General features: G+C 45.4%; 12 protein-coding genes across 12 annotated transcripts in view; 6 read left to right on the top strand and 6 right to left on the bottom strand.

The window, feature by feature from the left end:
* Positions 1-392: 392 nt before the first annotated feature.
* On the top strand, positions 393-1,379 carry VTP01DRAFT_10388 (uncharacterized protein; the record flags this gene model as incomplete). Its single annotated transcript, XM_069378744.1, has 5 exons — positions 393-605; positions 706-847; positions 911-1,021; positions 1,082-1,225; positions 1,297-1,379. The coding sequence occupies 5 exons, from the start codon at positions 393-395 to the stop codon at positions 1,377-1,379; spliced, it is 693 nt and encodes a 230-aa protein (XP_069239813.1).
* Positions 1,380-2,170: 791 nt separating this feature from the next.
* Positions 2,171-2,876, top strand: VTP01DRAFT_10387 (uncharacterized protein; the record flags this gene model as incomplete). Its single annotated transcript, XM_069378743.1, has 5 exons — positions 2,171-2,245; positions 2,309-2,392; positions 2,457-2,523; positions 2,586-2,737; positions 2,793-2,876. 5 exons carry the CDS (start codon positions 2,171-2,173, stop codon positions 2,874-2,876), a joined length of 462 nt encoding a protein of 153 aa, XP_069239812.1.
* A 36-nt stretch (positions 2,877-2,912) lies between these two features.
* VTP01DRAFT_10386 (uncharacterized protein) lies at positions 2,913-3,613 on the bottom strand (the record flags this gene model as incomplete). Its single annotated transcript, XM_069378742.1, has 3 exons — positions 2,913-2,973; positions 3,096-3,439; positions 3,518-3,613. 3 exons carry the CDS (start codon positions 3,611-3,613, stop codon positions 2,913-2,915), a joined length of 501 nt encoding a protein of 166 aa, XP_069239811.1.
* A 1,129-nt stretch (positions 3,614-4,742) lies between these two features.
* On the bottom strand, positions 4,743-9,001 carry VTP01DRAFT_10385 (uncharacterized protein; the record flags this gene model as incomplete). The annotated part of the gene is made up of 15 exons (XM_069378741.1): positions 4,743-5,651; positions 5,722-5,938; positions 5,997-6,106; positions 6,169-6,250; positions 6,319-6,408; positions 6,470-6,677; positions 6,734-7,094; positions 7,153-7,659; positions 7,733-7,806; positions 7,873-7,975; positions 8,040-8,317; positions 8,376-8,446; positions 8,508-8,604; positions 8,700-8,804; positions 8,872-9,001. The coding sequence occupies 15 exons, from the start codon at positions 8,999-9,001 to the stop codon at positions 4,743-4,745; spliced, it is 3,342 nt and encodes a 1,113-aa protein (XP_069239810.1).
* Positions 9,002-9,266: 265 nt separating this feature from the next.
* On the bottom strand, positions 9,267-11,291 carry VTP01DRAFT_10384 (uncharacterized protein; the record flags this gene model as incomplete). Its single annotated transcript, XM_069378740.1, has 8 exons — positions 9,267-9,688; positions 9,752-9,950; positions 10,019-10,239; positions 10,298-10,536; positions 10,606-10,742; positions 10,825-10,910; positions 10,998-11,127; positions 11,196-11,291. The coding sequence occupies 8 exons, from the start codon at positions 11,289-11,291 to the stop codon at positions 9,267-9,269; spliced, it is 1,530 nt and encodes a 509-aa protein (XP_069239809.1).
* Positions 11,292-11,907: 616 nt separating this feature from the next.
* Positions 11,908-14,290, bottom strand: VTP01DRAFT_10383 (uncharacterized protein; the record flags this gene model as incomplete). The annotated part of the gene is made up of 8 exons (XM_069378739.1): positions 11,908-12,831; positions 12,894-13,127; positions 13,193-13,405; positions 13,477-13,530; positions 13,590-13,678; positions 13,748-13,853; positions 13,914-14,035; positions 14,104-14,290. 8 exons carry the CDS (start codon positions 14,288-14,290, stop codon positions 11,908-11,910), a joined length of 1,929 nt encoding a protein of 642 aa, XP_069239808.1.
* Positions 14,291-14,390: 100 nt separating this feature from the next.
* On the bottom strand, positions 14,391-14,797 carry VTP01DRAFT_10382 (uncharacterized protein; the record flags this gene model as incomplete). Its single annotated transcript, XM_069378738.1, has 3 exons — positions 14,391-14,434; positions 14,492-14,599; positions 14,671-14,797. 3 exons carry the CDS (start codon positions 14,795-14,797, stop codon positions 14,391-14,393), a joined length of 279 nt encoding a protein of 92 aa, XP_069239807.1.
* Positions 14,798-15,549: 752 nt separating this feature from the next.
* VTP01DRAFT_10381 (uncharacterized protein) lies at positions 15,550-19,434 on the top strand (the record flags this gene model as incomplete). Its single annotated transcript, XM_069378737.1, has 16 exons — positions 15,550-15,795; positions 15,861-16,025; positions 16,099-16,254; positions 16,312-16,458; positions 16,524-16,602; positions 16,682-16,818; positions 16,876-17,126; positions 17,182-17,293; positions 17,357-17,588; positions 17,675-17,801; positions 17,869-17,979; positions 18,056-18,164; positions 18,243-18,383; positions 18,458-18,637; positions 18,703-19,089; positions 19,156-19,434. The coding sequence occupies 16 exons, from the start codon at positions 15,550-15,552 to the stop codon at positions 19,432-19,434; spliced, it is 2,859 nt and encodes a 952-aa protein (XP_069239806.1).
* Positions 19,435-20,557: 1,123 nt separating this feature from the next.
* On the top strand, positions 20,558-21,652 carry VTP01DRAFT_10380 (uncharacterized protein; the record flags this gene model as incomplete). The annotated part of the gene is made up of 1 exon (XM_069378736.1): positions 20,558-21,652. The coding sequence occupies one exon, from the start codon at positions 20,558-20,560 to the stop codon at positions 21,650-21,652; it is 1,095 nt and encodes a 364-aa protein (XP_069239805.1).
* A 126-nt stretch (positions 21,653-21,778) lies between these two features.
* On the bottom strand, positions 21,779-22,299 carry VTP01DRAFT_10379 (uncharacterized protein; the record flags this gene model as incomplete). The annotated part of the gene is made up of 2 exons (XM_069378734.1): positions 21,779-21,859; positions 21,931-22,299. The coding sequence occupies 2 exons, from the start codon at positions 22,297-22,299 to the stop codon at positions 21,779-21,781; spliced, it is 450 nt and encodes a 149-aa protein (XP_069239804.1).
* A 1,208-nt stretch (positions 22,300-23,507) lies between these two features.
* VTP01DRAFT_10378 (uncharacterized protein) lies at positions 23,508-25,086 on the top strand (the record flags this gene model as incomplete). The annotated part of the gene is made up of 8 exons (XM_069378733.1): positions 23,508-23,739; positions 23,815-23,944; positions 24,016-24,067; positions 24,137-24,178; positions 24,245-24,281; positions 24,350-24,729; positions 24,803-24,878; positions 24,938-25,086. The coding sequence occupies 8 exons, from the start codon at positions 23,508-23,510 to the stop codon at positions 25,084-25,086; spliced, it is 1,098 nt and encodes a 365-aa protein (XP_069239803.1).
* A 258-nt stretch (positions 25,087-25,344) lies between these two features.
* VTP01DRAFT_10377 (uncharacterized protein) overlaps positions 25,345-26,657 on the top strand; it is a gene marked incomplete at both ends in the record, with an annotated part of 3,112 nt that continues 1,799 nt past the window's right edge. Inside the window, 3 exons of the mRNA XM_069378732.1 lie at positions 25,345-25,610; positions 25,687-25,990; positions 26,061-26,636. Of these exons, the coding sequence (XP_069239802.1) occupies positions 25,345-25,610; positions 25,687-25,990; positions 26,061-26,636 (1,146 nt within the window). The remainder of the gene's footprint in view (positions 25,611-25,686; positions 25,991-26,060; positions 26,637-26,657) is intronic.

Here is a 26,657-nt window from a genome sequence, read left to right as displayed (position 1 = left end):
GAGTGGTATGTAAATAATGAGCATTGCCATAGCAATGCTTGGCATTCATACCACGCTCGTACCATCCGGCTCTTCTGAACTGGGTCCTAATGCTATGATGAGTCGTCCCAGATAGTTTCCAATCAGGGCAAGAACCTCTGACAGAAGCCCTCGACATGCCTAAAAAGCAATACACCGTTGCATTGTCAAGAGGTTGCAGAAAGGATATGATATCTAGTTGAAGATACTGGACATATTATTTTGCATTGATCAAGATAGCCTGTCAGGCGTCCGAGTGGATGTTCGGCTGTTGAAAAAAGAAGCCGAAAAAAAGTAAAGAGTGTGGTTGGGACCAGAGGAGAAAAAAAAAAGGCAGCAGGTGGTCTCTTTAAGCAAATAAACTGTTAAGCGACATGGAGGGGTCGCAGACAGTCAATCCAGACTCAAGCAACAACAACAACAACAACAAGAAGCTCATTATAGTGCTTGAGAATGCTTCATTGGAAGCTGCACAGCTGCGCCCGTGGGATACGAAACTTCAACTTCTAAATTGCGATGAACATCAGTCGATTCTCAAGAAGCTCGGACGTGACATTTCCGATGCACGTCCTGACATTGTGCACCAGGTTAGCACGGATCTGGCCGCTTTGCTGTGGAGAAAAAGAGGAAAAGACGTAACGATATATATATATATATATACATATATATTGACGAATGAATTTTCAGTGCTTATTAGCTATACTTGACAGCCCACTCAACAAGTCGGGACACATGGAAGTCTACATACACACTGCAAAAGGTGTAGTGATCCGAGTCAATCCAGCTTGCCGTATACCACGAACGATCAAACGATTTTCCGGTCTTATGGGTAAGGATCGAAAAAATTGGTTGGATTGGGGAATCCCTTTCTTACCGGAATAATATATATTAGTCCAACTTTTGGAACGAGGCCGTATTACCAGTGACCAGGAAGGCTCAACGTTGCTGGAAATTCTTCCTGGAGATATAACTGAGCATTTGCCTCAAAAGTCAAAAAGAATAGGTCCGTGGAATAACCCGAATCATGCACGATCTAGCTGTAGACTGATCACATAATACACAGCCTTGTCATGGAACTCGCCCAAGGTACGCCTCTTCAAGTACTTTAAAGAATCCATACCTGAGGGTCAGCCTGTGGTGGTCGTTGTTGGAGCCATGGCCAAGGGACCAGACACGTTTGCAGATCGCTATGTACAGGAGAAAATTGGTAAGTCCCCACTTGATCCCTTTGTTTTTTATGTAAACGTCCAGTCCGATTGACATATCTTTCTTTGCAAGGCATTTCTGAATATGCATTATCCGCAGCCGTTGCATGCAGCAAAGTCTGCTGCGCTCTGGAGGATTTGTGGGACATCATGTAAAGCTCTAAAGTGGACAAAAACGCATTCATTCTTCATACAATTGCAGCAAAATAAAGAGACACCAACGAAACCCAACTGTACATGTACTATATTCGAGAAACTCGTACATTTTTTTTCTAGTGAGCAAGTCGATTGGGCGAGGAAGAACGGGATTCGTTGCAGGGCGCCAATGTTAGCCGACAAGATAAGGGCTGCTGTCCCAAGAGATGTAATCCATATCTTTGGAAAAAGTATGTTCATCGACGGATCGATTTCTATTTTGGGGGACGTATATATATACTGAATATATAATATCCTTTAATGTACCGGGTGTTCTGTGTATGTGTGACAAGATCTATCGATATGCGACATCTGACCTTTTGAAACTTGTATTAACTCGTACCTGGACAAGGAGATAACCTTATTAAAAAGGTGATAATGATATCATCACTTTATAGATCATGCCGACTCATCATCAGAGAGGAGGCATTGATTGTTCCTCTTGTTGTTGCTGCCAATTTTCAAAGCAACGAGCCTTTGCAGGCGCAGTAACGTGTGTGTGCGTGTGTCCATCTGACGATGATGTGGGTAAACTCTATCTTTTTAGGACAGGCCACTAAACAGGAAGGATATTTGCATGTGCTAACAGCTTGTTTTTTGATGGGTAAACATGCTAAACGAATAAGAAGAAGAAAGAATTGCAATGAAAAAGCGCGCACCACTCGATGAGTTATTTTTATTGCTTTGCTTGGCTTCGCAACTCTCCTCTCCCACTCCTTTCTTTCCTTTTTTTCTCTCGTCCTTGTGTGACTATGAAACGCATATTCGCTGCTGAGGCACGTACCGGACGCGACAAGCAACTTTACGACGAGAACAACGTGCGACAGGTAAAGACAACACTGCTTGGCCCTCCAGTGCGATCGCAAGCTAGCTAACGCTTCTTTGACAAGGTTGCCGGTTGCATTCCCGTTGATCCTGAAACCAATCGTGTGCTACTGATCACTAGCACAAAACACCCGAACGCCTGGGTCTTTGTAAGTTCCTTAGATAAACAAAATCCATTGCACTACTGTATCTAATTGGGGTTTGGCTCTCTAGCCCAAAGGCGGTTGGGAGAACGACGAAACTCAAATTGAAGCAGCAGAGCGAGAAACGTACGAAGAAGGTAGAAAAGCATAATGATCGCACTGAAAAACTGTTGAAATTAAGCTGTGAATGGATGATCAGCTGGTGTGCGAGGCAAAGTAACACGGTTCATCGGCGAGTACTTTGAATACGACAAGTTTTGCCAGCCCAAAACCCGATTCTATGTGTATGAAATGCACATCCAAGAAATCCTCAAGGATTGGCCGGAAAAGAAATTCCGGGATCGGCGTTGGGTAAATAGGCAACAAAGAGGGAAAAGCTTTTCTGTTTAATAATGATTTGCGATAGTTTACAGTGGATGAGGCTATTAAAGCCGTCAGCCGAAAAGCGTTCATGCAGGATGCGATCAGGGTGACGTTTAATAGCATGTAGAATAAGAAAAAGATGGTGAAAAGAAAGGACTACTCTTTAGAGCCAGGTTGGACATTGGACGGTCTGCTGTTGCTCCAAGTGCCTCCTCAAAGGTTGCCTACAAGCAGCGCATTCGAAACAGCAGTTAGCATCCAAGCAAAAGCACATATACATACACATGCATCCATCTTTTATATATCCGCCCGCCTTAGCTTTCTTTCCCCCCCCCCAAAAAAATACATTCGGACCGGCTTCCGGCCCGGATAATATACACATACCCATTTTCGATTGCGTTGCTTGGATGCAGGCCAATTTTCAAGTAGCATGGCGTCGTGCACTTCATACATCCAATTGTGTGCCACAATGTTGCCCTTTTTGTTTGCTTCCGTAAATGTCCCTACGCGGCAGCTTACTTGGCTTGCAAAGACACCAGCTTCTTCGAATAGAATACGCAGTGCAGCCTGGGCAGGCTCCTCCGCTTCGTTGCAGTCTCCTCGAGGCAGCACAAATGCTCCTTCTCGCTTGCGACTCGATATTAACAGAACTCGCTTTGCTTTCTTGTCTATTACAAGCACGCCTATCGCCTGGTGCACGGATGCATGAGAACAAAAGGGCATCCATTGCGACGCTTCTAATGCCTATTCGCCTGTGTATTTCCATACCTGTCGAATGGGTTTCTTTTTCCTTTTCTTTGTCTCGCAAATTGCATCGACTGGCGCCGGGTTCTTTGTGATGTTGGTTGCTTCAGTGACGGTCATTTTTTTAAAAAAAACCCCAAAAGGTACTGTGGAAGCAGAGAAAGAAGAGACACAAATCCAATCGGTATATGGTCCCAGCTGGGCCTGCTGGATTTCTGGGTAGCAGCGGGTTGTATAAATACTTTTTGCTGACATTTTGCTCTACCTGCATCCTCCTTATCGTCGTCACCTGGATATTAACTGCATTGGGGATGTCTTGCACCACTGATGTGTTAAATCCAACAAGAGAGCTATGTATACAATCAAATTTGCTGCAGCAATCAACATGGATCCACAGTATACACACTTTCTTATCTGCTCCGATGGATACCGTCGCTTCGAACGCTCATTGCGTTAAGAAAAGATTGATTGACGTCGTCTAGACAGGAAGATCATCAATGAAACAAAAAGGAAGGAATTAAGGGCGTGTCTTAGGAGCATATTGCCCCATTTTTGGAGTATTACCGCAAGCAGCCGTACGGTGATATCTCCTGACATCGCGTGTCTTTCCTTTTTCATCTTGGATGTATACATGCATGTATTGCAGCTGCACACCATCTACTACATTTTGTTCCAGACGCCCTCAACTTTGAAACGTGCATTTCATACATTTCGGTGTTACAAGCTTCTTCATCTGACGAACATGGCTGAACGAATGTTTACGCATGCAATCCTTTGATTATTCCAGGATCTCGCTGCTCGTATATTCGCCGTTTGTTTTCCTTAGCAACATGGCACCCGAACAAAGTTCTTCTTTTAAAGACAGAGGAGACGCCATTATCCCAGCAGAAAACCCCCTCCGGCCCCCAACCTGGCGTCAACGAGCCCTTGCATTAATCAGGATCGAGAACAGAACTCCTTAATAAAGAATCCTTTGTTCTCTCTCAGCAAATTGGATTTCGGCGAGAATTGGACTTTCGCATTGATTGTTGAAGCGGCGAGCAGCAGATTAGCCATCACGTAATAAGAAATGATGTCTCCTCCGATGGAAAGTGTTCCAATTTTAAACTAATGCGCCGTAATAACAATTAGCAATTGCAGCCTTGCAAAGTTATGGTTCTCTCCTTTATCGTGAACGATAGACTTGAACAGGAATCCAGTAGCGCTAAACAATGCAAAATTCTTTGAAGAAATGTTTTTCTTTTTGACTTTAGAAAGAAGCAACTTTAAATGACTTCGCGCACTGGTCTAATTCATTCTGAGACAACAGCCGTTCATCTAATAAGCGGGCGGTGTCCTGCTCCTCTGGTCCCCGTTCCTTGAGTACTTGCTGCAATCGATACTGTGCCTTTGCAATCGACATTTGGCGTTCCAATCGCGGTAGCAGCTCAGTCGCCTCTTGCTTTAGCAGGCTTTTCGGGTCCCGACACTGGGCATTCACGATCGCAAATGAGAGTGCCTGGATCCGTTGCGGCAACTTCAAATCGCTCGGATCGACCGCTAACGCGTAGAGGCAGAGTGCTGCGTCGTAGAATCGCTCCCGTAGTCTAAAATATCGCCATAAAAATTCCTTGCTTCGCACACCGCCAACGAGCGTCTCGAAATATGGTATCAGGTAATCTGTGTCAAACTCAAACAGCTCCTTCTCGCGGCCGCTCTTGATGAGCCACTCGTATACTTTGTAGTGAAACAGTCTATCCTTGTGAGACAATGCATTCGAAAAGACTTGGAAATAGTACACTTTGGGATCGTCAACGTTCGCAAGCGGTATTCCTTCTGTGATGTGTCTTTGGAGACCGTTCAGCACTGCAAAGACCAGATCGTAGCATCGTACACGTGCGTCGTACAGTTTCAATGCTTCTCCGTCAGACGCTGATGCTTTGTTTTCCACGTAGCCAGACGCTAAATCTTCAGGATCTATCTTTTTAGCACGCGTGAGACAGAGCTCGATAGCACCTTCGTGGAACGATAGGTGGCAGAAACTTGAGCAAATTTCGAGCAGGGCTAAATCAACGTAACTGTCTACTGCGTTCTTAAATTGCTCGAGCGATTCGCCGAGTGCCGCCTTTCTTTCTCCTTCGCTCGATGTTTCGAAAGCCTTCTTTAAGTTCTCCACACCCTATAAAATTGATCGCAAAGTAATCGCTTTAGATGCATTTGCTCTCAAGCCAAAAGAGGTATATTTTTACCTTGTAATATGCGATATCTTTCGAATCAAATAAGTGGCTACATCTTTCCACCAAAGTTGCGCTGACAACCTCGTAGTTGACGCTCACTTCTTTTGTTTTGATATTGTAATCGATCGCACCTAAAACCAGGTCTCGTGTCAACCATCGTCCTCGCTCTGTTGTAAGCATTAATGCTAGCGTAAAGTTGCTCATCTCTGAACGAGAGGGTTCAGAAACACTGTCGAAAATTTCAAGGAATTAGTACACGCATTATTTGCTGTACACAATCCACTCACCATTGTACGATTTGTGGTATACTTGTATCAATTAAGAAATCCAAGAACGATATTGCTTCGATACATTGGGAAAGCAAAATGTAGAGATTATGCAATGATTGCTGCTCGTTCTAGAAATTATTTAAATCTATATAAGTATATATCTATAGCGACTAGCAGACTTTGCACATACCACTACTACCCGCAGCATAGTTTGATCTGAGGAATATTGTCCTGCATCTAAAATATTCGCTGTGGAGTGGAAATATTCGTTCCTGTGACGAAACATTTGTCAGCCTGCTGGAGTTTGACAAAAGTAACTGTTGACAGAAATTCTACTTACAAATCCATAAACATTTTCAGTCGGGCAAGGCGGAACTGTGCTACCCGGAACAACTGATGGTATTGACGATAATCCAGGCTTGGATCAGGACTAATAGAAAAAATGTGTGTTGAGTGTAAATGGACTTCAGGGACGATCAATAAACATCTACCTGGATACGAGAATTTTCACGTTCCAAATGGGCGAGACGAGGCGAGCAAAATACAATGCCAGTCCATCGTGCTTTCCGCTGTGGATGGTCATAGGCTCACCCGCAGTGCGTCCCAGATAATTACCAGAAGTAGTTACTTGTGTCTTGGATGGTTGTGGATTGCCTCCATAGTTGAAGAATAATTTACTTGCTCCTTCTACCACGCGAGCTAAGCAAGTATCAATTAGTCTCCTGTACGAGTATATGCTGAGGGCTTGACGATACCTAATTCATTACTATTTGTAGTAAAATATGTGCAGATAATATCCAGACACATTGCACAAGATTGTGCTAGGCCGTAGCGCTCGAAAATGCTGAGGAATTCGCGCTGATGATTCTCAACATCGCCGTGTGTTTCATACAGCATTCGTTGCAGAATATCAACTGGACGTTGCTTGTTGTAAAATGTTAAGAAGCGATCCGTCAGCACCATAAATTGTCGACATGGACTTGAAACCAGTTCGCAGATTCCATTTAAACTTGGTCGAGCCTCGTGGTTGCGGGATGCTTCAGCTATAGCAAGTACTCTTGTTTCGTCAAGTGCAATGATGGATGCAGTCTCGAATATCCCAGACTTTTGCGATGACTAATTGATTCCATAAGTACACATTTTCCCCATCCTCATCTCTCGATTGTTTGCTTACAGCATCAAACGCAAAAGGCTGAGCAGGTCGATAATTATCTTGCTCTGCATAATCTGCCGCAATTGCCAGTAACGTATCGCCACTTCCACTGTAGTATCTTGCTGCCAGCAGCGCGCCGCGGTTGTAAAACGTTTTATGAAGTTTGCCGTTTTGACTCTGTTGTCCCTGCATCGCCAAGCCAGGTCCACTTGCTTCTGCTGGCGGGGGCAATCGAACGTGGACGAGTTCCAGAGCGTTGGGAGGTGATTCAGGCGAGGTTGGTACAAAGGCACTGCGTAAAGCGTCTCTGTGGTGTGTAAAGTATAAACGGTATCCGGTCGTTGTAACAGCCAACAGGTGGATCTTTTTGGACTCTGCTTTTGATATAACGTGGATGGATGCGATTTCAAAATCGGATGCCTCCATTAAAATCATATTCTGTCGACATGCAAGACACGCCGATTGACCGATATCTGTGTTGTGTGCTACTGTCCCGAAGCGATCGCCGTTTGGTCCAAGATAAATAACCTATAAAAGCAGCAGCGGTATTGTTCAACTCTCTCGGACTCGTCCTCTAATTTGTGTCCAATGTTCCGTATACCTCGATCGTGGATGCATCTGATAGTGAATATAAGACTTTTCGTTCGTTGTCTACCGCTACACTCTTGATTTGTACTATTGACAGCAAAGTGTAAGTTACAGGATCTAGACATTGCAGCACAGCAGAAAAAAAAAGCTTACTCGCGCCCTTGAATCTAAAAAACGTTGGCAAATAATTTGACCATGTGCTTGCTGATCTAGGAACAAGGCAGCAGGCACTCGTGAACCAGCCATCACCGGGGTTCTAGAGAAACAGATATCCATAGGTAAATAAAAACATACTCTCTTTTTCTCTTCTTTGTTCATACATGGTACTCCAATTCGTATAACCTTCCATCATTTCCCACCATAAATATTCGTCCCTCGTCTGTGCTGACAATTTGTGACATGAGGACTCCATCCGAAGGTACGACGAGGCTACTGGCGACGAATGAATATTGATGGGACGTAGGCGCATCTGTTGTATCTAACGATTGTTGTTGTTGTTGTTGTTGTTGTTGTTGCTGCTGTGGTTTAAGGGCAAGGATGCTTATGGACAGTGCTGTTGCAATTACAAGCACATGTTTGATGTCGTCCTTGAATACGCCTGTACATATATCAGTTTCGTCTTCCTCTTTTTCTTAGCCGTCCGTCCTTTGCCATACCGGGTTTCGCCTTTGCTAATGCAATGCTGCTGATAACTTGGTCCTGGTCTTCATATATTTGCACTTCTGACCTGTACAAATGTAGTTAACGGTTAAGGCCCAGCAAGGCATTTCAAGAGTGTCGTTCGTTACCCTTCTGCATAATTCCACATGAACAGTCTGTGATCCACGGTGACCCAGACATGCTTGATTTCCGGAAAGATCCCGTGAAAGCATCGACATTCAACCTCTACGAATTATCAACATGTTCAGTCGCGCACGCGCGCGCGTCGGGAAAGTGAGACACGCGTGAATGCGTGTGGTGGCGATCAGACAGAGACTCACTTTCAAGCTGGTCGACAAGCTGCTGAGGCAAACGAAGGGCGTAATCCTTTACAAACTCCTGCTCGATCACACTTTCCCGTTTCGTGTATTTCTCTGACGTCGAGCCTAAACTGGAGAGTTGGGATATTTTTGATCCTTATGCAAATCGGCCCAGCATCAGTTTCAGTCGTACCTTTGAGCAAATCTGCCAGGTCCGGATATTGGCCATCGCTCTCCAGCACTTTGCCCAAGGTCTGGGCGGCCTTTTCCAACTGCATAGGTTGATTTAGCAAGGTTGTCGAGGAGCTCGGAGGCGATGTCATGCAAACGACGGACTGATCCTTTTGTTGTCCTTTAGCTGGAAATCGATTGCTCCAATTTTCATTTTTGAGAGTGTTTGACGAGTATGAAACCCCGCTTACTGGAACAAGACGCGATCAGTTATTGCTTGATTCGGTTGAAGGATATTCGTATATTTTTCGCTTGATGGCTTAAGATACAAGAATACAAAGATAAAAAAACACAACACTTTCATTCTATAACTTTTTCATGTACAGATTATTACAATGTAGCTAACTTGCTGATAAATTATTTCATGTAGCTGTTATACAAGCCGACACTCTCGTTTTCATCGGATGATTCTTTGAGCTTGGCATCGTCGCTGCGTTCGCCCTCAATGTATGCCATGTACGTTTCATCGACATCGCCTGTAACGTAGCAGCAGTCAAAGACAGAAGTATCAAAGGTATCGATGGCGGGGTTGAAGTGTCGGACGGATTCAACGAGATTCTCTAATCCTTGATAGATGACCTTGTCTGCACCGATAGCCTCAGCAACTTCTTCGTCTGTGCGGCCGTGTGCAACAAGCTCCTTCCGGCTCGGCATGTCAATACCATAAACATTCGGGTATCGAATAGCAGGGGCACAGGAAGCAAAGTACACTTTCTTTGCTCCTGCATCACGTGCCATTTGGATGATTTCTTTAGACGTGGTGCCTCTGACAATGGAATCTGTGGAGGAGGAAGCTACGTTAAATATATGCTCGGAATGATATTTTTTTCAAGGTTTCTTACCATCGACAAGCAATACATTTTTGCCGTTGAACTCGAGAGCCATGGCATTCAGCTTTCGGCGGACATTCTTGCGTCTAGTTTGCTGTCCCGGCATGATGAAAGTTCTTCCCACGTAGCGGTTCTTGTTGAAACCTTCTCTGTAAGGAAGATGAAGTTTATGTGACAGTTGCAAAGCAGCTACGCGGCTGGTATCAGGAACCTAGCAGCGGAAAGGAGAAAAAACTTAGCAATTTGGTGCAACGCGGCATTGTATACGCGTAATCTTACAGGAATGACCACATCAATGTCGTTATCTTTGCCTAGGGCTTTCTCCACTTCATCCGCCAAAGCTTCACCCATTGCTAAACGAGCCTTGTAAACGGAAATGCCATCAATGATGCTATCTTGTCGAGCAAAGTAGACGTATTCAAAAATGCAAGGAGCGATCTGCTTTGCAGTAATCAACTGGCGTCGGGTGAAGTTTTCACTAGTGATAATGATTGCCTCGCCTTTTTTTTTTAATGACTATTCTTTGTACGTTCAATACGAAATACTTGGACGTCTTACCTGGCTTAACATCCTCGCAATCGGTAAATCCAAGTGCATCCAAAGCGACGCTTTCCGAAGCAAACATATAGTCGTATCCAGATGCAGTTGCGCGTCGTCCAACGACCAGAGGACGAATGCCGTGAGGATCGCGGAAACCAATGATACCGAAACCGGCAATCATAGCAACGCAGGCGTAAGCACCGCGGCACTGGTCGTACAAGTCCTTGATAGCTGTGAAAATATCCTCCTCATTAACTCTAGTATGGGCCATATACTTTAATAATCATCGCAGTATGCTCCAAAGTTTTTCCCATTTCAGGGCATACCTAAACTTTCCAGTCTTTTGGAGATTGTTGGCAAGGATATTCAAAAGCAGCTCTGAGTCAGAGTCGGTGTTGATGTGACGATGCGCAATCTTATCCAGGAACACACGCAATTCCTGAGCGTTCGTCAAGTTGCCATTCTGAATGAATAATAAAGTTTTCCCTATTAGTCAAATCTGGACTTTTTTTACAGACAGGGTCGAGGCTGTTGCTGTCGCTTACATGAGCAAAGACGATGCCGTACGGGGAGTTAACATAGAAAGGCTGTGCTTCAGACATGGACGAAGAACCGGCGGTGGGGTAACGAACTAATAGAATGATCGTCGTCATCGTTGTCGTTAATATACAAGTACGCAGTGAACATTGTCGTCGTTGTCAAGCAGATATATATTTACCGTGGCCGACACCCAAGCTTCCAATGAGTCTCGAAAGCTGCTTTTCGTCAAAAACGTCTCGAACCATGCCATTTCCTTTGCACTGGAAGAGACGACCCTTAGGTCCCGAGGTGACAATACCGGCGGCGTCCTACAGAAAAGGGTATTGGTTGGTACCTCTGAAACGACAACAACCTCGTCCAAGTCGCCGTTGTTTACCTGACCACGATGCTGCAGCAAACCCAAACTCTCAAACAGGTCTGGACAGGCCATACCCTTGGGGTCAGCCAGAATGACAGCTGAAATACCGCACATGAGCGTTGGAGAAGGGAGTGGAAGTTGAGTGTTGGAAAGAGAGGGCTGGAAAAAAGTTCAATGCCCGAAGAAGGCGATTAGGTGTATGATCCACAACAGTGGCTTGCGATCTTCTATCCACCGGTGGTGATTGGACAGGCTGTGGGGCAGAGCAATTCGTGGTAATTCTCAAGTTATATTGGAAAGGTCTGGAATTACGCCGTATGAAAAAGTTTAGAAGCTTAAACTTTGGCGAGAAGGTTGACAACTCTGCTTGAAATGCAGATTATTCATTATCTGAATATATGACAGGCTGGCTGCCCGCTCTAATATTTGTTGTTAAAGTAACCGCAGCTAGTAGAGTGGCTAATATCTGGATGAAGCATCGTTGCGGCTGGTTTTTGCATTTGCAGATCGCTGTTATTCTAGATCCGAGATTTAGGGTTGCATCATCACAGCATTTAATAGCCCATGAATAGACCGTTCTGAACAAAAAAAAATCCCTAAAGATGCTCTGCATCTCTTCTTTGAATATTTTACTTGTTCATTTGCGAGATAGTCACATCGAATTGAAGATAAGTCATGAATGAATTTAATGTGAGAGTGAGGAGCAAAATAATCATTTCTAGCAACGGAGTTACTTTGCCAAATCGGACCCGTTGACAGATAGTCTTTTGTATAACTCTTCAATGGTAGGAAATTTGTCTTCAAAATCGGAAATAGACGGAGGTCGAGGAAGCGTAGTGGTGGTGGCCGATTCTGACCCTGTTGCACGGTTGCTTTTCACAGCAGATGGCGAAGAAGAAGGCTCTGAGGACGGCGCAGCTACCTTTGAAACACGAAAGCGGGCTGGCTTCGGTGGAGGTGGAGGTCTGTAAGAAATGGTGGTGGTGACATTGCTTGTTGCTAAAGACGACGATCGTGGGGTGCTGATAGACGCAACGGGTTCAGGCGTAGAGGCTGCTGCTATTGACGGAGGCCTTTGCTGAGGAGGAGGAGAAGGACTGTTCTCTGGGCTGCTGTTTGTGTTACTACTACTACTGCTGCTGCTGCTATTGTCTTCCTGTCTGAAATCTCTAGATGCATGCATTTTCAAAGCTTGGAAACGTGCTTCTATGTTTGACGAAACTGTATTCTTCAAAACAGGTCGTTGTTGTTCATCCGCAGTCGCATTCTCTTTCGGAGGCGTCTGATTTGAAGGGATTGTACTGGTTTGTTTGGATGCAACCGCTGCAACGTGTCGAGGATCAAATGGATCAAATTCAGGTGCGCCCGGTGTCGGCGGTGGTTCGTCGGCCTGTGCTGCTGCTTGTGAATCAGTTTTCGATTGTTGTTGTAAAGCTTCGAACGGATCGAGTTCGGGTGTTGATGCATCCTTGATCCAAACCTGGGTCTGCGAAGCCGTGTGTGCATGTCGTGTCGGCCGTCCGCGTCGCATAGGAACGATCTCTGGAAGTTCCTTCGGTGGACTGGGAAGCTTTTCAAAAATGGCTGATGGACTTTCGTTGCTAGCTGGTTTCGGTGGAGTCGAGACTTCTGGCGAGGACTGAGTCGAGTATATCTAATCATATTGTGACATTTAAGCACTGCTTGTAGAACATGAAATTTCCTAGTCTGACTTACGTTTCTGATAGGACAAGGTACGCCTCTGAGATCGCTGACAGCTTTTACAACTTGATAAATATCTGGTCTCCTGTTTTGATCTTCTTGCAGCAACGAAACAATCAGTCTCTTTAACCCGTCAGAGAACATCGGATGAGCTGGTATCGTGAATCGTGCATTAAGAATTGCCAGTTGTCCTTGCTCTTCAAAAGGCGTCGTATAGTAGCATAACTTGTAGAGTAACACTCCTAATGCCTGTCAATAGATATTGATGCTTAGTATCCTTAAAAAGCTATACTCCGCTTTTAACTGTCTCTTACCCATATGTCAGCCTTCTCATTGATAGGACGTTTCTGGTATACATCGATCATTTCGGGAGCTCGATATTGCAAAGTGGTATGCCGCTGGATGTCATCTTCTATTTTCTGAACTTCTTGCAGCGTAGTAGGTGCATAATTTCCTTTGGATAAAGCAGCCGATCCAAAATCACACAATTTATAGTGGTCTTGAGAGAGAATAAGAATGTTCTCGACCTACATTTAATTTGGAGATATTAACTCAATGTTCTCTAAGTGTTCACTACATATATACTCGTTATTATTACCTTTAAATCCCTGTGCAGTACAGGAGGTGTGCAGTAATGCATGTATGCAAGCGCCTAATGAAAGAATAGTTAAAACGGGCATTGTTGCTCAAGGTTTCTTTTGTTCAATGTACCTCACAAACGTCGCCAAAGATCTTTAGTACTTCAGGCTCCGTCAAGCGCTGCTGCAAACGACGATTCATGAGATCAATGACACCTCCACCTTACATGCAGATATCAAAGTTAAAAATCTGGTAGTTGAACTATAGCTACGTAACTTTTCCCATCTCACCTGGGCAGTATTCCATGAGGATAAACGCCTGGAATCCTCCTGTCGGCATGGGATCAATGCGTGAAGCGTAGTAACGTGTGATATTTTTATGATCTCCAAGTCGTTTCTAGCAAGCAACGTCTTGTCAAAATCTACTACAAGACCGCGAAACTGTAAAAAATATTACCATGAATGCAATCTCCTTTTCGACAGTTTTCAGACGCTCGGTGTCAGGAACCGCAACCCGCTTCAAGACGACGAATCCCGATTTGCCTTCTATTCTCGCCAGATATACATGTGCGAAACCGCCTAGACAAAGAAAAGTTGTTTGCATATAAATAAACAGCGTTCCTATCCTTCATCATCAACGCATATACCTTCCGCAATGAAATTGTGTATAATGACCTTGTACTTTTGAACCTGGACTTGTGATCCGATGGGAAGAGCACCCGGTGGCAACGGCGGGGTCTTGGTGGTATCTATGCCTACCGGTACAGGCGGTAGCGTCTGCCCTACTCCTTGCTGTTCTGGAATGCGAGGCTGACGTGAGGCGAGATTGCTCATTCGACGACGATGGTAAGAACGATCTTTTTTGGGCGTTCTCTTCCTCTCTACGGAGTTGAAATAACTTGCTGTCTGTCAGTCTTGTCATGCTTTTAGCATTTTACCCGCAATATTTCCGGTGATGAGGTCTTTGAGCTCCTCCTCCTGGAGCGATGTTTTCAAACTCGTGCTTTTATTTCGGCTAACAGTGCTGCCACATACCTTTGATCGAGTACAGGACAGATGCATCCGCTATTTCGGTACACTCACCTACTAACAATGCATCTCCGCTAACATTTCTCTCCACTTTCCCGCTATCTTCAACAGCAACTTTTGCGGAGCAATGTACGAAGAACACCGTCCCCATTAGATACCTCCGTTTAGTGACCTAGAATACATACATTTCCAGCGACGTCGCCCAGTGCTTGCTGGCTCTATCGAACGTATTAAAGTCGTCAGAACGGGAAGCAGATCCAAATCCTGGCTGTCTGCGAAAACAGATGTGCATGCCAAGCCTGGGCTCGTCATGAATCCCGCAAAGCAAGGGCTTAAAAGGCATCACAGGAACGCCACCTAAAGCTTGAAAAAACTGTGGATATGCCAACCGAAAAAAGGAAAAAAAGCATCGCGTGTGTCTGTGTTCTGGATCCAAGCTTTCAAGAGGTACCGTGACCGTACATATTTTGCTTCTTTATGCGATTTAACTCGAAACCATAATGCTTACTGCGACCAGCCGTTCCTCTGATCTCTATTTGTGGACAGTTATACTGAATGCATTGTGCACTTTACAGCCGTATACAGTGCATCCGTTTCTATATATTAAGCACTTGTTCTTTCTGAGGTCTAGTTACTTTCGTTGCCAATCCTCCCCGTTTTTTACGATCGGTTATTCTCCAGCAGGTTCATGCGCTGCACCTACTTTCTCACAGGATATTTCTCACGGGGCTGAATGCTATTCGTCTCCAACCGCAATGCAGTATCTTGTGCTCCGCCGTAAAATCATGAACCACCTCCTAGTCCTGTCAATAATGGGAATATAGTATCCTCAATGTAATTTGTCTTTTGTCTTCCAGCTAGTAAGCTGCAATTGCAGGAACATAAGAAGGAACTATTTACTCAAGCAAAAGCTGCAATGTCACGCTTGGAAGCGTCCTGGTCTCTTTTGGCAAAAAAGGGCAACTTTTACCACGGTCATGTGGCCCTGCTTTATGCGTCGTGATAATAGACAGACACGTCCGTTTTGGCTTGGTTCTCTGCTCCTTCTTTCTTTCATTTACAATATGTATTCGCATAGTCTACTTGGAGATGCTAAACAGAATATATGCCAGAGAGCAAGGCTGCTGGCGAGTTTTCAACAACGCCGCGCGCTAAACTCGATCGGCCTACGACGCGAAGATAAGAGCCGCTGGGAGCGCAGAGCACCGCTGACACCAGACGCAGTAAAGAAGCTGATCCAGGAAACAGGCACCAAGGTCTACGTCCAATCGAGCACGAAGCGAATTTTCTCGGATAAGGCGTACTCGGACGTAAGCATTGCAGGAATAATGTTAAATATTTATTAATGCTGAAGTAACAATCATCTGGCACCCAGGCGGGTGCCATAGTAACAGAGGATCTATCTCCGGCAGATGTTATTCTCGGTATCAAGGAAGTCCCTGTTTCCTCGCTGCTGCCCAACAAGACCTACATGTTCTTTTCACATACGCACAAGGGCAATGAAAAGAATATGCCTATGCTTAAATCGATCTTAGACAAGGTAAATCTCTGGACAGCGTTTCCGTTGCTCGACGTATATATACTTACATGACACCCTTCAAACCACTATACAGAATATACACCTCATAGATTACGAGCTTATGAAAGACAGCGCTTCTGGAAAGCGGCTGGTCGCTTTTGGGCACTTTGCTGGCAATGCCGGCATGATCGATGCGCTCTATGGATTAGGGCACCGATTCCTTGGATTCGGATACAGCACGCCATACATGGTAGGATATGTAAAGGCATCGACAAGGAAAGAGATAACTGATGGAATTTGATTATAGTACCAATCAATGGCTCACGCGTACAAGGACCTTGATTCTGCTAAGACCGCAGTCGCATCGGTTGGAGACATGATTGCAGATCAAGGAACACCAGCCACGTTCGGTCCTATGGTGTTTGCTTTTACAGGTGCAGGCAACGTAACGCAGGTAAGTTTTTCTATGCGTGTGTGATCTGATGGAAAGCAATCATTGAGGCTATGTAACTTTGCCAGGGTGCCATGGAGATATTTAAGGAGCTGCCGCACGAGTTCATTCCGCCAGAAGATTTGCCTTCTTTGCTTAGAGATAAAAGTAAAAGAAAAAAAAGAAGAAGCCAGGAACAAGCGTGTGTCAGATATTGTCGCTAACGAAAACAAAAATTAACATGCAGGTCCGAAACTAGACAAGGTTTACGGCGTGCATCTAAAAGTCTCTGACTATGTGGAGCATAAATCTGGCTCGTCAATGCAGGATTATCAGGATTATCTCCACAATCCGCACTCTTATCGGTCTGTATTTGCTGACAAGGTAAAGCAACACAAAAGGGAATAAAACGACAACAAGTATTTAAAAAATGCCATGTAGATTGCTCCCTACGTCAGCACTGTGGTTACAGGAGCTTATTGGGACGACAAGTATCCTCGCCTCATGACGAACGCGGAACTGTCAAGACTTCAGAAGAGTCAAAAGCAAGGCAAGATTGATCGAGGCCGCATGATGAGTCTAGCAGATATCGTATGTGACGTGCGCGGCGCGTTTGAGTGCTTGTCTCGTACGACTAACATTGAGGACGGCTTCTATTACTACGATGCTATTCGAAATATCGAGCATAAAAAGTACCCAAGTCTTTCATCACGTGGAGTTTATAGCCATATTGACAGTGTTCATTAGCGTGGAAGCACCTGGACTCCAAGTGATGGGTATTGACATTCTGCCTGCAGAGCTTCCAATTGAAAGCAGTTCCCATTTCAGCAACGTGCTTTATGATTACGTGAAAGAATTGGTATGTTTTATAGCTCTATGATGTAAAGCGCACGAATAACTCACAACATACGGTTTTACAAAGGTACACAGCAATCGCAGCAGCAGCAGCGGCGGCGGCAGCGACCTGTCTCCTGTGCTATCCAATGCAACGATTGCTGCGAACGGAAAACTTGCTAAAGAGCATGTAAATCTGGAAAAGATGCTGCCGCGCACAGTCAATAATAAGAAAACGGTGTTGCTTCTCGGTTCCGGAATGGTGGCTGCACCGCTCGTAGATCGCCTTTGCTCTCGCTCAGATGTCCAGGTAGTCATTGGTATGTCTCTCCACACACGTGCTACTGTAAAAAAAAATAAAAACAGCAGAAAATATATACATCTAAAGCATGATTTACCATCATAGCAAGCAACGTGCTCAAAGAAGCCGAAAGTTTGGCTGCTGGCCACGAGCACGCGCAGCCAATTCAAGCCGACATCTCTGACAAGCAAGCGTTGGCACAATTGGTCGAAAAGGCAGATGTTGTTGTCAGGCAAGTTGTAAAGTTTAACAACAAGCCATTGGAATTTAATTGTTGATTTATGTGTACATTTATACAGTCTCCTGCCTGCAATTTTGCATACAACCGTGGCGGAAGCCTGCATTGCACAAAAGAAAGACATGGTTACGGCTAGCTACGTTTCTCCAGAAATGCAGCAGTTGGACTCCTCGTAAGCTTTGCTGTGCATTCAGTTTTCCCAAGCCCTACATCAAACTCATCACGATCTGTTTGATTTTTTTTTTCAGGGCAAAGGAAGCCGGTGTGCTGATCATGAACGAAGTCGGATTGGACCCCGGCATTGATCACATGTCTGCCATGAAAATTATCGATGAAGCAAGAGCGAGTGGCAAAAAGGTAGCATATTAAATTTGGTAACATGGGGCCATGTGGGGGCCAGATACTAATTAAGGATGACGATTTAATATGTAAAAGGTTCGATCGTTCATCTCCTGGTGCGGTGGACTGCCTGCTCCTGAAGCATCCAACGTGCCACTCGGTTACAAATTCAGTTGGTCCCCCAGAGGCGTCCTTACAGCAAGTGGAAACGAAGCCATCTATTGGTCTCAGGGTCAGGTATAACATTTAGCTGGCAGACCAAACATGTAGTTTACACGGCCGAGCTAACTAGACTGTTCCTTGAAATTTAGAAAACTGTTATTCCGGGTGCAGACCTGCTAAAGAAGCATTTCCCTGTGGTGCGGACTCCATACACGGGATATGCTTTCGAAGGTTTAGCGAACCGCAATTCTCTCAATTACACGAGTATTTACGGCCTGGGCGATCTGAATGATATGGATACAATGTTCCGAGGTACACTGCGCTACCAGGTATATATAAGTATATGCACTTATCTATTTCTGTGGCATTTGAACAAGAACTGTTTTTGTGCTAGGGTTATTCGGACTTGCTGTATGCCTTGAAGAAGCTCGGCTTCCTGGATACTGAGCGTCCGTTACCCGAGATCCGGTCTTGGAAGCATTTCATCAACTTGGTTTTGACCGGCGACGAGAGAACAGCAGGCAGCAACCATCAGCTTTTGGATGTGGTAGCGGACAAGCTCGGCTTGGAGCGAGACCATCCCACGACGCAAAAGACCATGGAAGCACTCGAGTTTTTTTTGATGGAAGAAATGTCACAGGGTCCCATCAAATCCAGCTTGGCATCCATTGACGTTTTCTCCACATTGTTGGCTCAGCGGCTGCGTTACTCTGCCGGCGAGCGTGACATGGTAGCGATGCACCATGAATTCACCCTGCATAGCGAAGAGACTGGATTGGAGGTATGCTGCCGCGAAAGCAAGGAAGCAAAAGAAGAATTGTGATTCTGACAAGTAGTTGCTTTAAAGGAAAACGTCACCTCGACTTTGGTACAATACGGTAGCCAAGACACAACAGCCATGGCCAAGACGGTGGGTCTCCCAGCAGCGATGGCTACTGAGCTTGTACTGGACGGCAAAATCAAGGAACGTGGCGTACATAGGCCGACGATGCGCCATGTCTACGAACCCATCTTGGACCAGTTGGCCGACCACGGCATCCAATTTTTGGAAAAGTGCAGTGTCAACACCAGCCGTCCTCGGGACGGATATCTTCCCGAACCCATCGGCAGTGGAGTGTGGGAATAACCGAAGGAAGACCTCTGTATGTATTCTATTATCTATTAGTTGTAGTAGTAGCAGCAGCACTAGACTCTTTTGTTTCAGTAACAACTGCGATGCAATTTAAACTCTGACTCCTTGTTCTTGCGAATCACACGATTTACAGATGTTATATGTAGAATAACAATCCATCCGTGAAATTAGCAACCGTGAGTAGATATGGTTATCGCTGGTCGATAACAAGATATTTACAAATGCTCTTTGGAGCACATGATGCGTGAGTGAAAAGTGAGTCGGTGTTCCTGGTCTGTCATGACTGCGTGCATATACACACACGTTCAGACTGTCCGTATGTAAAATATGCTGGAATGTCTGAACTAATACGTACATACGCAGAGACGCTGTGGCAAGGACTTGGAACATTTAATAGCACAGGTCTGGGTTGGCAAGATTGCAATTGTAACGTGTGATGAAGTTTGTAACACAGTGTGGGGCAGGGTGTGGGATCGGCGGACTGACTTCTATGCCTGGTCGCTATCGTCGTCATCGTTATCGGCTCAACTAGAGTCATCCGCGTGCCTCGCGGAAACCCGTGATCACTGGCAAGGATGCAACATGCATCACCCTTCTCCAATTGCGGACATTAGTGCGGCGGATATGGGACCCAACAGATCACGGTGGGTCGGCGGAAGAACTCAAGAAGGTAGGGGGCCAAGAGAGACACAAAGTATATAGATGAACAAGTCAAGAGTTTCTCTCTGCATCATAGTCCCCTCCCTAATAAGGAATAGCAGTTCTGTCTTCAGGAAAGCACACTGCATCGCCGCCTGACCTTGTTTAAAATGCTGCCTTAACTGATATAAACAATCTCCATTGCTTTTAGCCCTTTTGATCTTTAGCATTGTTATCTACAAACACACTCTTATGCAACCCACTCGTAGAGGGGGCGTGATTTCAACATTGGACAATAGGTCTTCTCTTTTGCATCCAAGTAGTCCCCAAATTTGGACAGAGTATATAAAAGCGTGTGTCATCATGGAAAGCCCCCTTTCTCTCTCTCTCTTTCGCTTCTGCTTCCCCCCAGCTCCGCCCCCTTCCCCCTCTCTTTCTCTCTCGTCTTTATTCTTCCCTTTCTTGCGTTGCACATACCATGACTAGAAACATGTCAGATAGCACTCGCGCCGTGTATAGGAAGAAAGCGAAGCGAATCATAGCACACGGCCCCATACCTTATGGAACTATCCCAAAACGTGCGTCCAAACAAAGCACGCCAAATGTTTGTGGTGTCTCGCACAAAACATTTGACCAGCATGCTCATGCACAAACAAAGCAGAAAACCAAAGGGTCTTTTCCATCCGCCGGTGGTAGTGGTAGTGGTGCACCTTACCCATATTTTGACATGTCTTCAATGTCTTTTATCGAGCGCATATTGTCCGTTTTTATGCCCAAAGATGATGTGTCATCTTCTCCGGTGGGGTTCATGCCGTGTCCTACCATTTCCACTGATGTGGCCACTTCTCCGCTGGATGTGTTTGTCCCTTCCTTTGACGAAAGCAGTCTGGATGATGCGTCCAGCTACCTGAGCGCCGCCACTACGAGCTCTAGCGGTGGTAGCAGTACCAGCAGCAGCTGTAGTAGCAGCTACACTTGTCCCAACCTTGAAGAATGCGCCGCTTCTTCGGAGTCGTCGGCTACTACGTCGTGTACTAGCACCACCATCCTGTCTGATTTACTGTGTGACCACTACATCCAATCCACGCTAAGAAGCAATAACAACGATGATCATGATGAAAAACCTCGGGATGTACCACTCGAGACATTCGGTATATTTGAAGCGCCATCTCCGGATGAAGACGAGCAGTGGTTTGTTTGGCAAAGTCCAAAGCATTGGAAACCCGTCGCAGACGATCCTCGATCACTGAAACCATCTGAGGACGACGACGACGACGACGTCGACGATGGAAGCAATCATCATAATCATCATCATCAAACAAGGAAAAAAGCTGCTGCTCTGAAACCTGCACGACGGGTCCGCGATGTACGCGCAAACTGTGCCCATTTGCGCACCATCGTCGCTGAAGCAAACATGATGCGAGCACAAAAGATCGTCGGTCCGTTGCGACCGCGAGGTTATCTTCCCAAACGACTCGATCCATTCCTACCGGACCGCCCGAGCTGTCTACGACGTGAATACCTTCCACCGGATGATGATGACGATATCGTTGATGATGATGGTGACGAATAAAAATACTTTTTTCTTTCTCTTTTTTGCATTCGACTTTTTCTTTTTCTTCGTTTGCAATAAGCGACCACGTAATTTGTGTGTATTTACAAGACTTTGGAAAGGGGGAAGAAGCATATTCTATTCGCTTTAGAAACCAGGGGGAGTAAGTTGCTGTGGCTGTTGCTGCTGTTGCTGTTGCTGGGAACCAGGCTGACCGGGAGCAAGCATCTATACAAAGTTGATGTTGCTTAGAGAACAACATGTTGCATCCAATTTTTCAAAAGTCCAAGACTCGTTACCTGCTGTGCACCCTGCTGCTGCATGGCTTCCTTTTCATATTGCACCAAAGCCTGCTCTTTCTCAATTTCCAAAGCAAGCGGCAAGACGAGCAAAAGCATAGAAGTGGTCAACACCCAAGCGCCTTTGCCAATAAATGCGAATCCGGTCTTTCCCCACGACTTTAGCGTGGCAGCGCTGGATGCCATGCGGTTTCTGTGCTTCAAAGGGATAATATCCTTGAGTGCTGCGATGCGCTCAAGCAACGACTCGTCCTCATCGTCAAAGTCATCGTCCGAAAAGTCAGAGTAGTCGTCGTCGTTCTCGTCGTTCAAAACTTGGTTGTCGACTTGTTCGAATTGCTCGGCAGAAACTTCCTCGAGTTTGACCATTCTGTATCGTTTTTATATGTGTCGCGCGAGGGTATACCACTGAGAAAAGAGAACTTTTTTTTTGTTAGCCCATGCTGGTCCAGAAAATTTCGGGGCTAACGCCGTGACTTACTTTCACCGTCCAAATCATGTTGCTTAGCAACATGGCTGCTGAATGCAGTGGCTATTACTTACCGTTATATCTCTCGATCTGAATATACCAGAATGATGCCGATTGTCTCGCAGTAGACCGTCCAAAGCGAGACGCAAACACTTCCGTCTCGCGAATAGGCTTAGGATATTAGTTAGAAAGACCGAAAAAATATTACAATGTAGGATGCAGGTTTGTTGCCATGCAGCCTTCTTGACAGAAGTGGTGAGGAGAATACGGGCATATTGATCGCTCGTGGAAGAGCATCTATGCTGTCACCTGTCAGAACTTCTGATCACCTTTATTGTACTTGCCGAAATTGCAAAACCTGAGGAACTTGACGCAGTAGTGATCAGTCTAAGATCAAGTGATTTCCAAGGCCTAGTATCTCATTCTATTAAATATTTTTACAGGCTTCACAATAGAAAATTCTCAATATCTACGTTTCACTGCCAGTCGATGTATGCAGGTTTCTCCGAGCTACTTTGTTACATTGCCGAGTATCCTATTACCATCAGCTTCTGGATATTCTTACTCTTGATTTTATGTATTATAGATTTATAGGACACCTTTCCGTGTGTTGTATGAATCAATCTGAGTTGCATCATCATAGGTAACTTTATTTATCGTATTCCCACTGCCATAGCTGCACCCCACCCACCTTCACGTAATGTCAGCAAACATGTACAATGGCTGACATTGGAAACGTGTAAAAAATACCTTTAAACCTGAAAGCCGCTGTGAATTCGCATGCGTCCCTTCTTGCCATTTTAGTTTCCATGCTGATCCGACACTTAAGTGTCTTTATTTTCTTTGAACTATGTAGTTGACAGATCTAGTGTTGGCGGAGGGGCATTGCGAGATATGATTGTGTGAGATACAGACCAAGTTAAAGTTAAACAGATGTCTCATGGAATACTTGGAAGGTTGACAAGCGGTGGCGGCGGCGTGGGCCAGCAGTGTCACAGTGAATGAGAGCGAACCCTGAACTCTGAGTCATTCCTCGATCTCCGAAGAATAAAAAATGTGAAAATGTCAAACTCACAACTTTTTTTGTTCCTCTCTGCATATACAAAATATGGGATCCCTTTCTGCGCTCAACGAACTCGACGACAAGCGAATCAAGTGCATCAAGCCCTTGATTCCGCCACAGATCTTGATGGAGGACATTCCTCTCACCTTGAAGGCAGCACAGACCATTCTTGAAGGCCGAAAAGCCGCTGAGAACGTAATCAAGGGTCTCGACGACCGTCTGCTGGTCGTCGTAGGTCCTTGCTCCATCCACGATGTAAAGGCTGCCAAGGAATACGGTGAGCTCCGCAGCAGGATGATGAAAAGGTGAAAAGGCAATACGGCAATAACACTGATGACGATACTACCATCAGCCTCGCGTTTGATCGAATATGCCAGGGGCGCCAAGGATGATCTGTTGATCATTATGCGCGTCTACTTTGAAAAGCCACGCACCACTGTTGGCTGGAAGGGTCTCATCAACGATCCTCAGTTGAATAACAGGTTAGTTTTATCTTTGTTATCTATAGTTTTCTTGTACGACATACAGAATTCTTATTCTCTTGCTTCTGTAGCTACGAAATCAACAAAGGTCTCCGCATTGCTCGACAGCTCTTGTTGGATCTGGTACATATTCGTCGACCATCGACAATCACGGAGCCCCTCTTCTAATGTATATTGTGAATGTTACTGTAGAACGAGATGGGTATTCCCACTGGATGCGAGTTCTTAGATACTGCAAGTATTTTTCTTTACAACGTTGTGAGCAGCAGCGTAGATGACTGGGACTAATCCGGTCTTTAGATCTCTCCACAATACACCGGTGATCTTGTCTCTTGGGGTAAGCAGAGGGTGGAATTGTCAGACTACGAAGAAAAACGTTCTAAATTTTTTCTTTTCTGATTCAAGGTGCTATCGGGGCACGTACCACCGAGTCACAGGTACATCGTGAGTTGGCATCTGGCTTGTCCTGCCCAGTCGGTTTCAAGAACGGTACCGATGGTGGCATTACCATCGCTATGGATGCTATCAAGGCCGCAAGCAGAGGCCATCATTTCTTGTCCGTCACCAAGCAGGGTTTGTCTGCCATTGTGCAAACTGAAGGCAACGATGCTTGCCACGTTATTCTTCGTGGTGGCAAGGGCGGACCCAACTACGACGCTGAATCTGTCAAGAAGACGGTTGAGGCTCTTGAAAAGGGCAAGCTTCCTACCTTCGTCATGATTGATTGCAGCCACGGTAACAGCAGCAAGGACCACAAGCGCCAGCCTATCGTTGGTGCTGATATTGTACGTCGTCGTCATCCTGGATAAATGAGCACAGAATTGTCAAGGATTATAGACTTACACCTAATCATAATAGGCACAACAATTGGCACACCCTGAGGTTACTGGAGACAACATTATGGGTGTTATGATTGAATCGCATCTGGTAGAAGGTAAGAAACTATCAAACTTGCAACCAATGATTAGTTTATTAATTATCTCTACTATACAGGACGACAAGATATCCCAAGCGAAGGACCTCACCGATTAAGATACGGTCAGTCTATCACTGATGCCTGCATCAATTGGGAAGATACCGTAAAGACATTGGACAAGCTTCGCGAAGGTGTCCAAGCAAGAAGGGCAGCACGTCGCGCTTAAAAAGTCATTTCATCACTTTGCATAGACTTTGATTTTTCATTGAAAAGTTCAAAAGTAAAAATAAATCACTAAGTTTATTTACAAACGACATTCAGCAGTATATTCAGGATTCAATTCAATTCAATGTAACGGCAACGGCGGGACAGACGGCAGAATCCCAAGAATCATCGCGGCAATGTGGCTTGTAAAATTAACGCTCCTTCAGCTCAAGTCTGCGCTTCTTGCTATACGGCGGACAGCAACCTCTTTTCGTTCGCGATGCCAGGCCTCGACTTGAAGAACCTCCCTGAGCGTGAGGAAGATATTGACTTTAGCGACATTTACGCCAAACATAAAGTTACCATCGATGAAGGCTTGGACACGATCGTTGTCGTCGATGGAGCACCTATTGTAGACGAGAGCAAGGAGGAGAAACTCTTGTCTGTCTTGAAAAAGCTTTTCACCAAAGGTGCCGGCGAGATCAAGGATGGAGGAATGTGGATGCCAATGTCTCCCAATGCCGAAGGCAAGCGCGAGAGCAAAGGGTAAAAATTGATCACCTTTATACGTTTTCTTTGTGGGTACACTGACTGACCTTGATTGGTACCTCTGCCGCGATAGATACCTGTTTATTGATTTCGAGACGCCAGAAGCAGCGCACGCCGCAGTCAAAAACCTGGACGGCCACAAAATGTCCAAATCTCACCAGCTTTCCGTCAACAAGTTCACCGATGTTGAGAAATACACCAGCATGAGCGATGAATACGTTGAACCCGAGGTCGCTGAATATAAGCCCAAGGAGCATCTCAAGAGCTGGTTGATGGATCCTCAGGCTCGCGACCAATTTGTCATGTACCGCGGCGACGACGTTACCATCTACTGGAACAACAAGGCTGAAAAGCCCGAATTCGTAAAGTCAAAGAACGTATGTGTCACATTCTGGGGGAGGAAAGGATCATCATCGTTGGTTTTTTTCTTATGCTTTGTGTATATAGAACTGGACCGAAATGTATCTGCAATGGTCGCCTCTCGGCAGTTATCTCGCCACCTTCCATGCCATGGGTATCGCATTGTGGGGTGGTCCCTCCATGGAAAAGATTGTTCGTTTCCCTCACCCCAACGTCAAGCTGATTGACTTTTCACCAAACGAACGTTACCTTGTCACCTGGTCAAACGAGCCCATCAACTTGGCAAGATTCCCCGAAAACATGCCACACCCTTTTAGCGAATACGATGAGGGCAACCAAGTCTTGATCTGGGATATCCGAACCGGCGCGCTTTTGCGTTCGTTCCCTGACGTGCAAACTGAGGGACAGCAAAAGACTGTCCGATGGCCCATGTTCAAGTGGTCGCCTTCCGATAAGTTCTTTGCTCGTGTTGTACCCGGTCAACAATTGTCTGTATACGAAGCACGTTCTATGGGTCTTGTTGGCAAAAAGAGTATCAAGATTGAAGGCATTGTAGATTTCGAGTGGTCTCCAGCATTGAATGACTCGAGTGATGCAAAATTGAGCCAAAAGGAGGAAATGCTTGCATACTGGACACCTGAAGTTGGCAATCAGCCTGCAAGAGTCACCATGATGGGTCTTCCT

This window comes from Rhizomucor pusillus (genome assembly GCF_041956525.1).
Source record: "Rhizomucor pusillus strain CBS 183.67 unplaced genomic scaffold VTP01scaffold_8, whole genome shotgun sequence".
Taxonomy (NCBI): Eukaryota; Fungi; Mucoromycota; class Mucoromycetes; order Mucorales; family Lichtheimiaceae; genus Rhizomucor; species Rhizomucor pusillus.
This window is presented reverse-complemented; position numbering and strand designations above follow the sequence as displayed.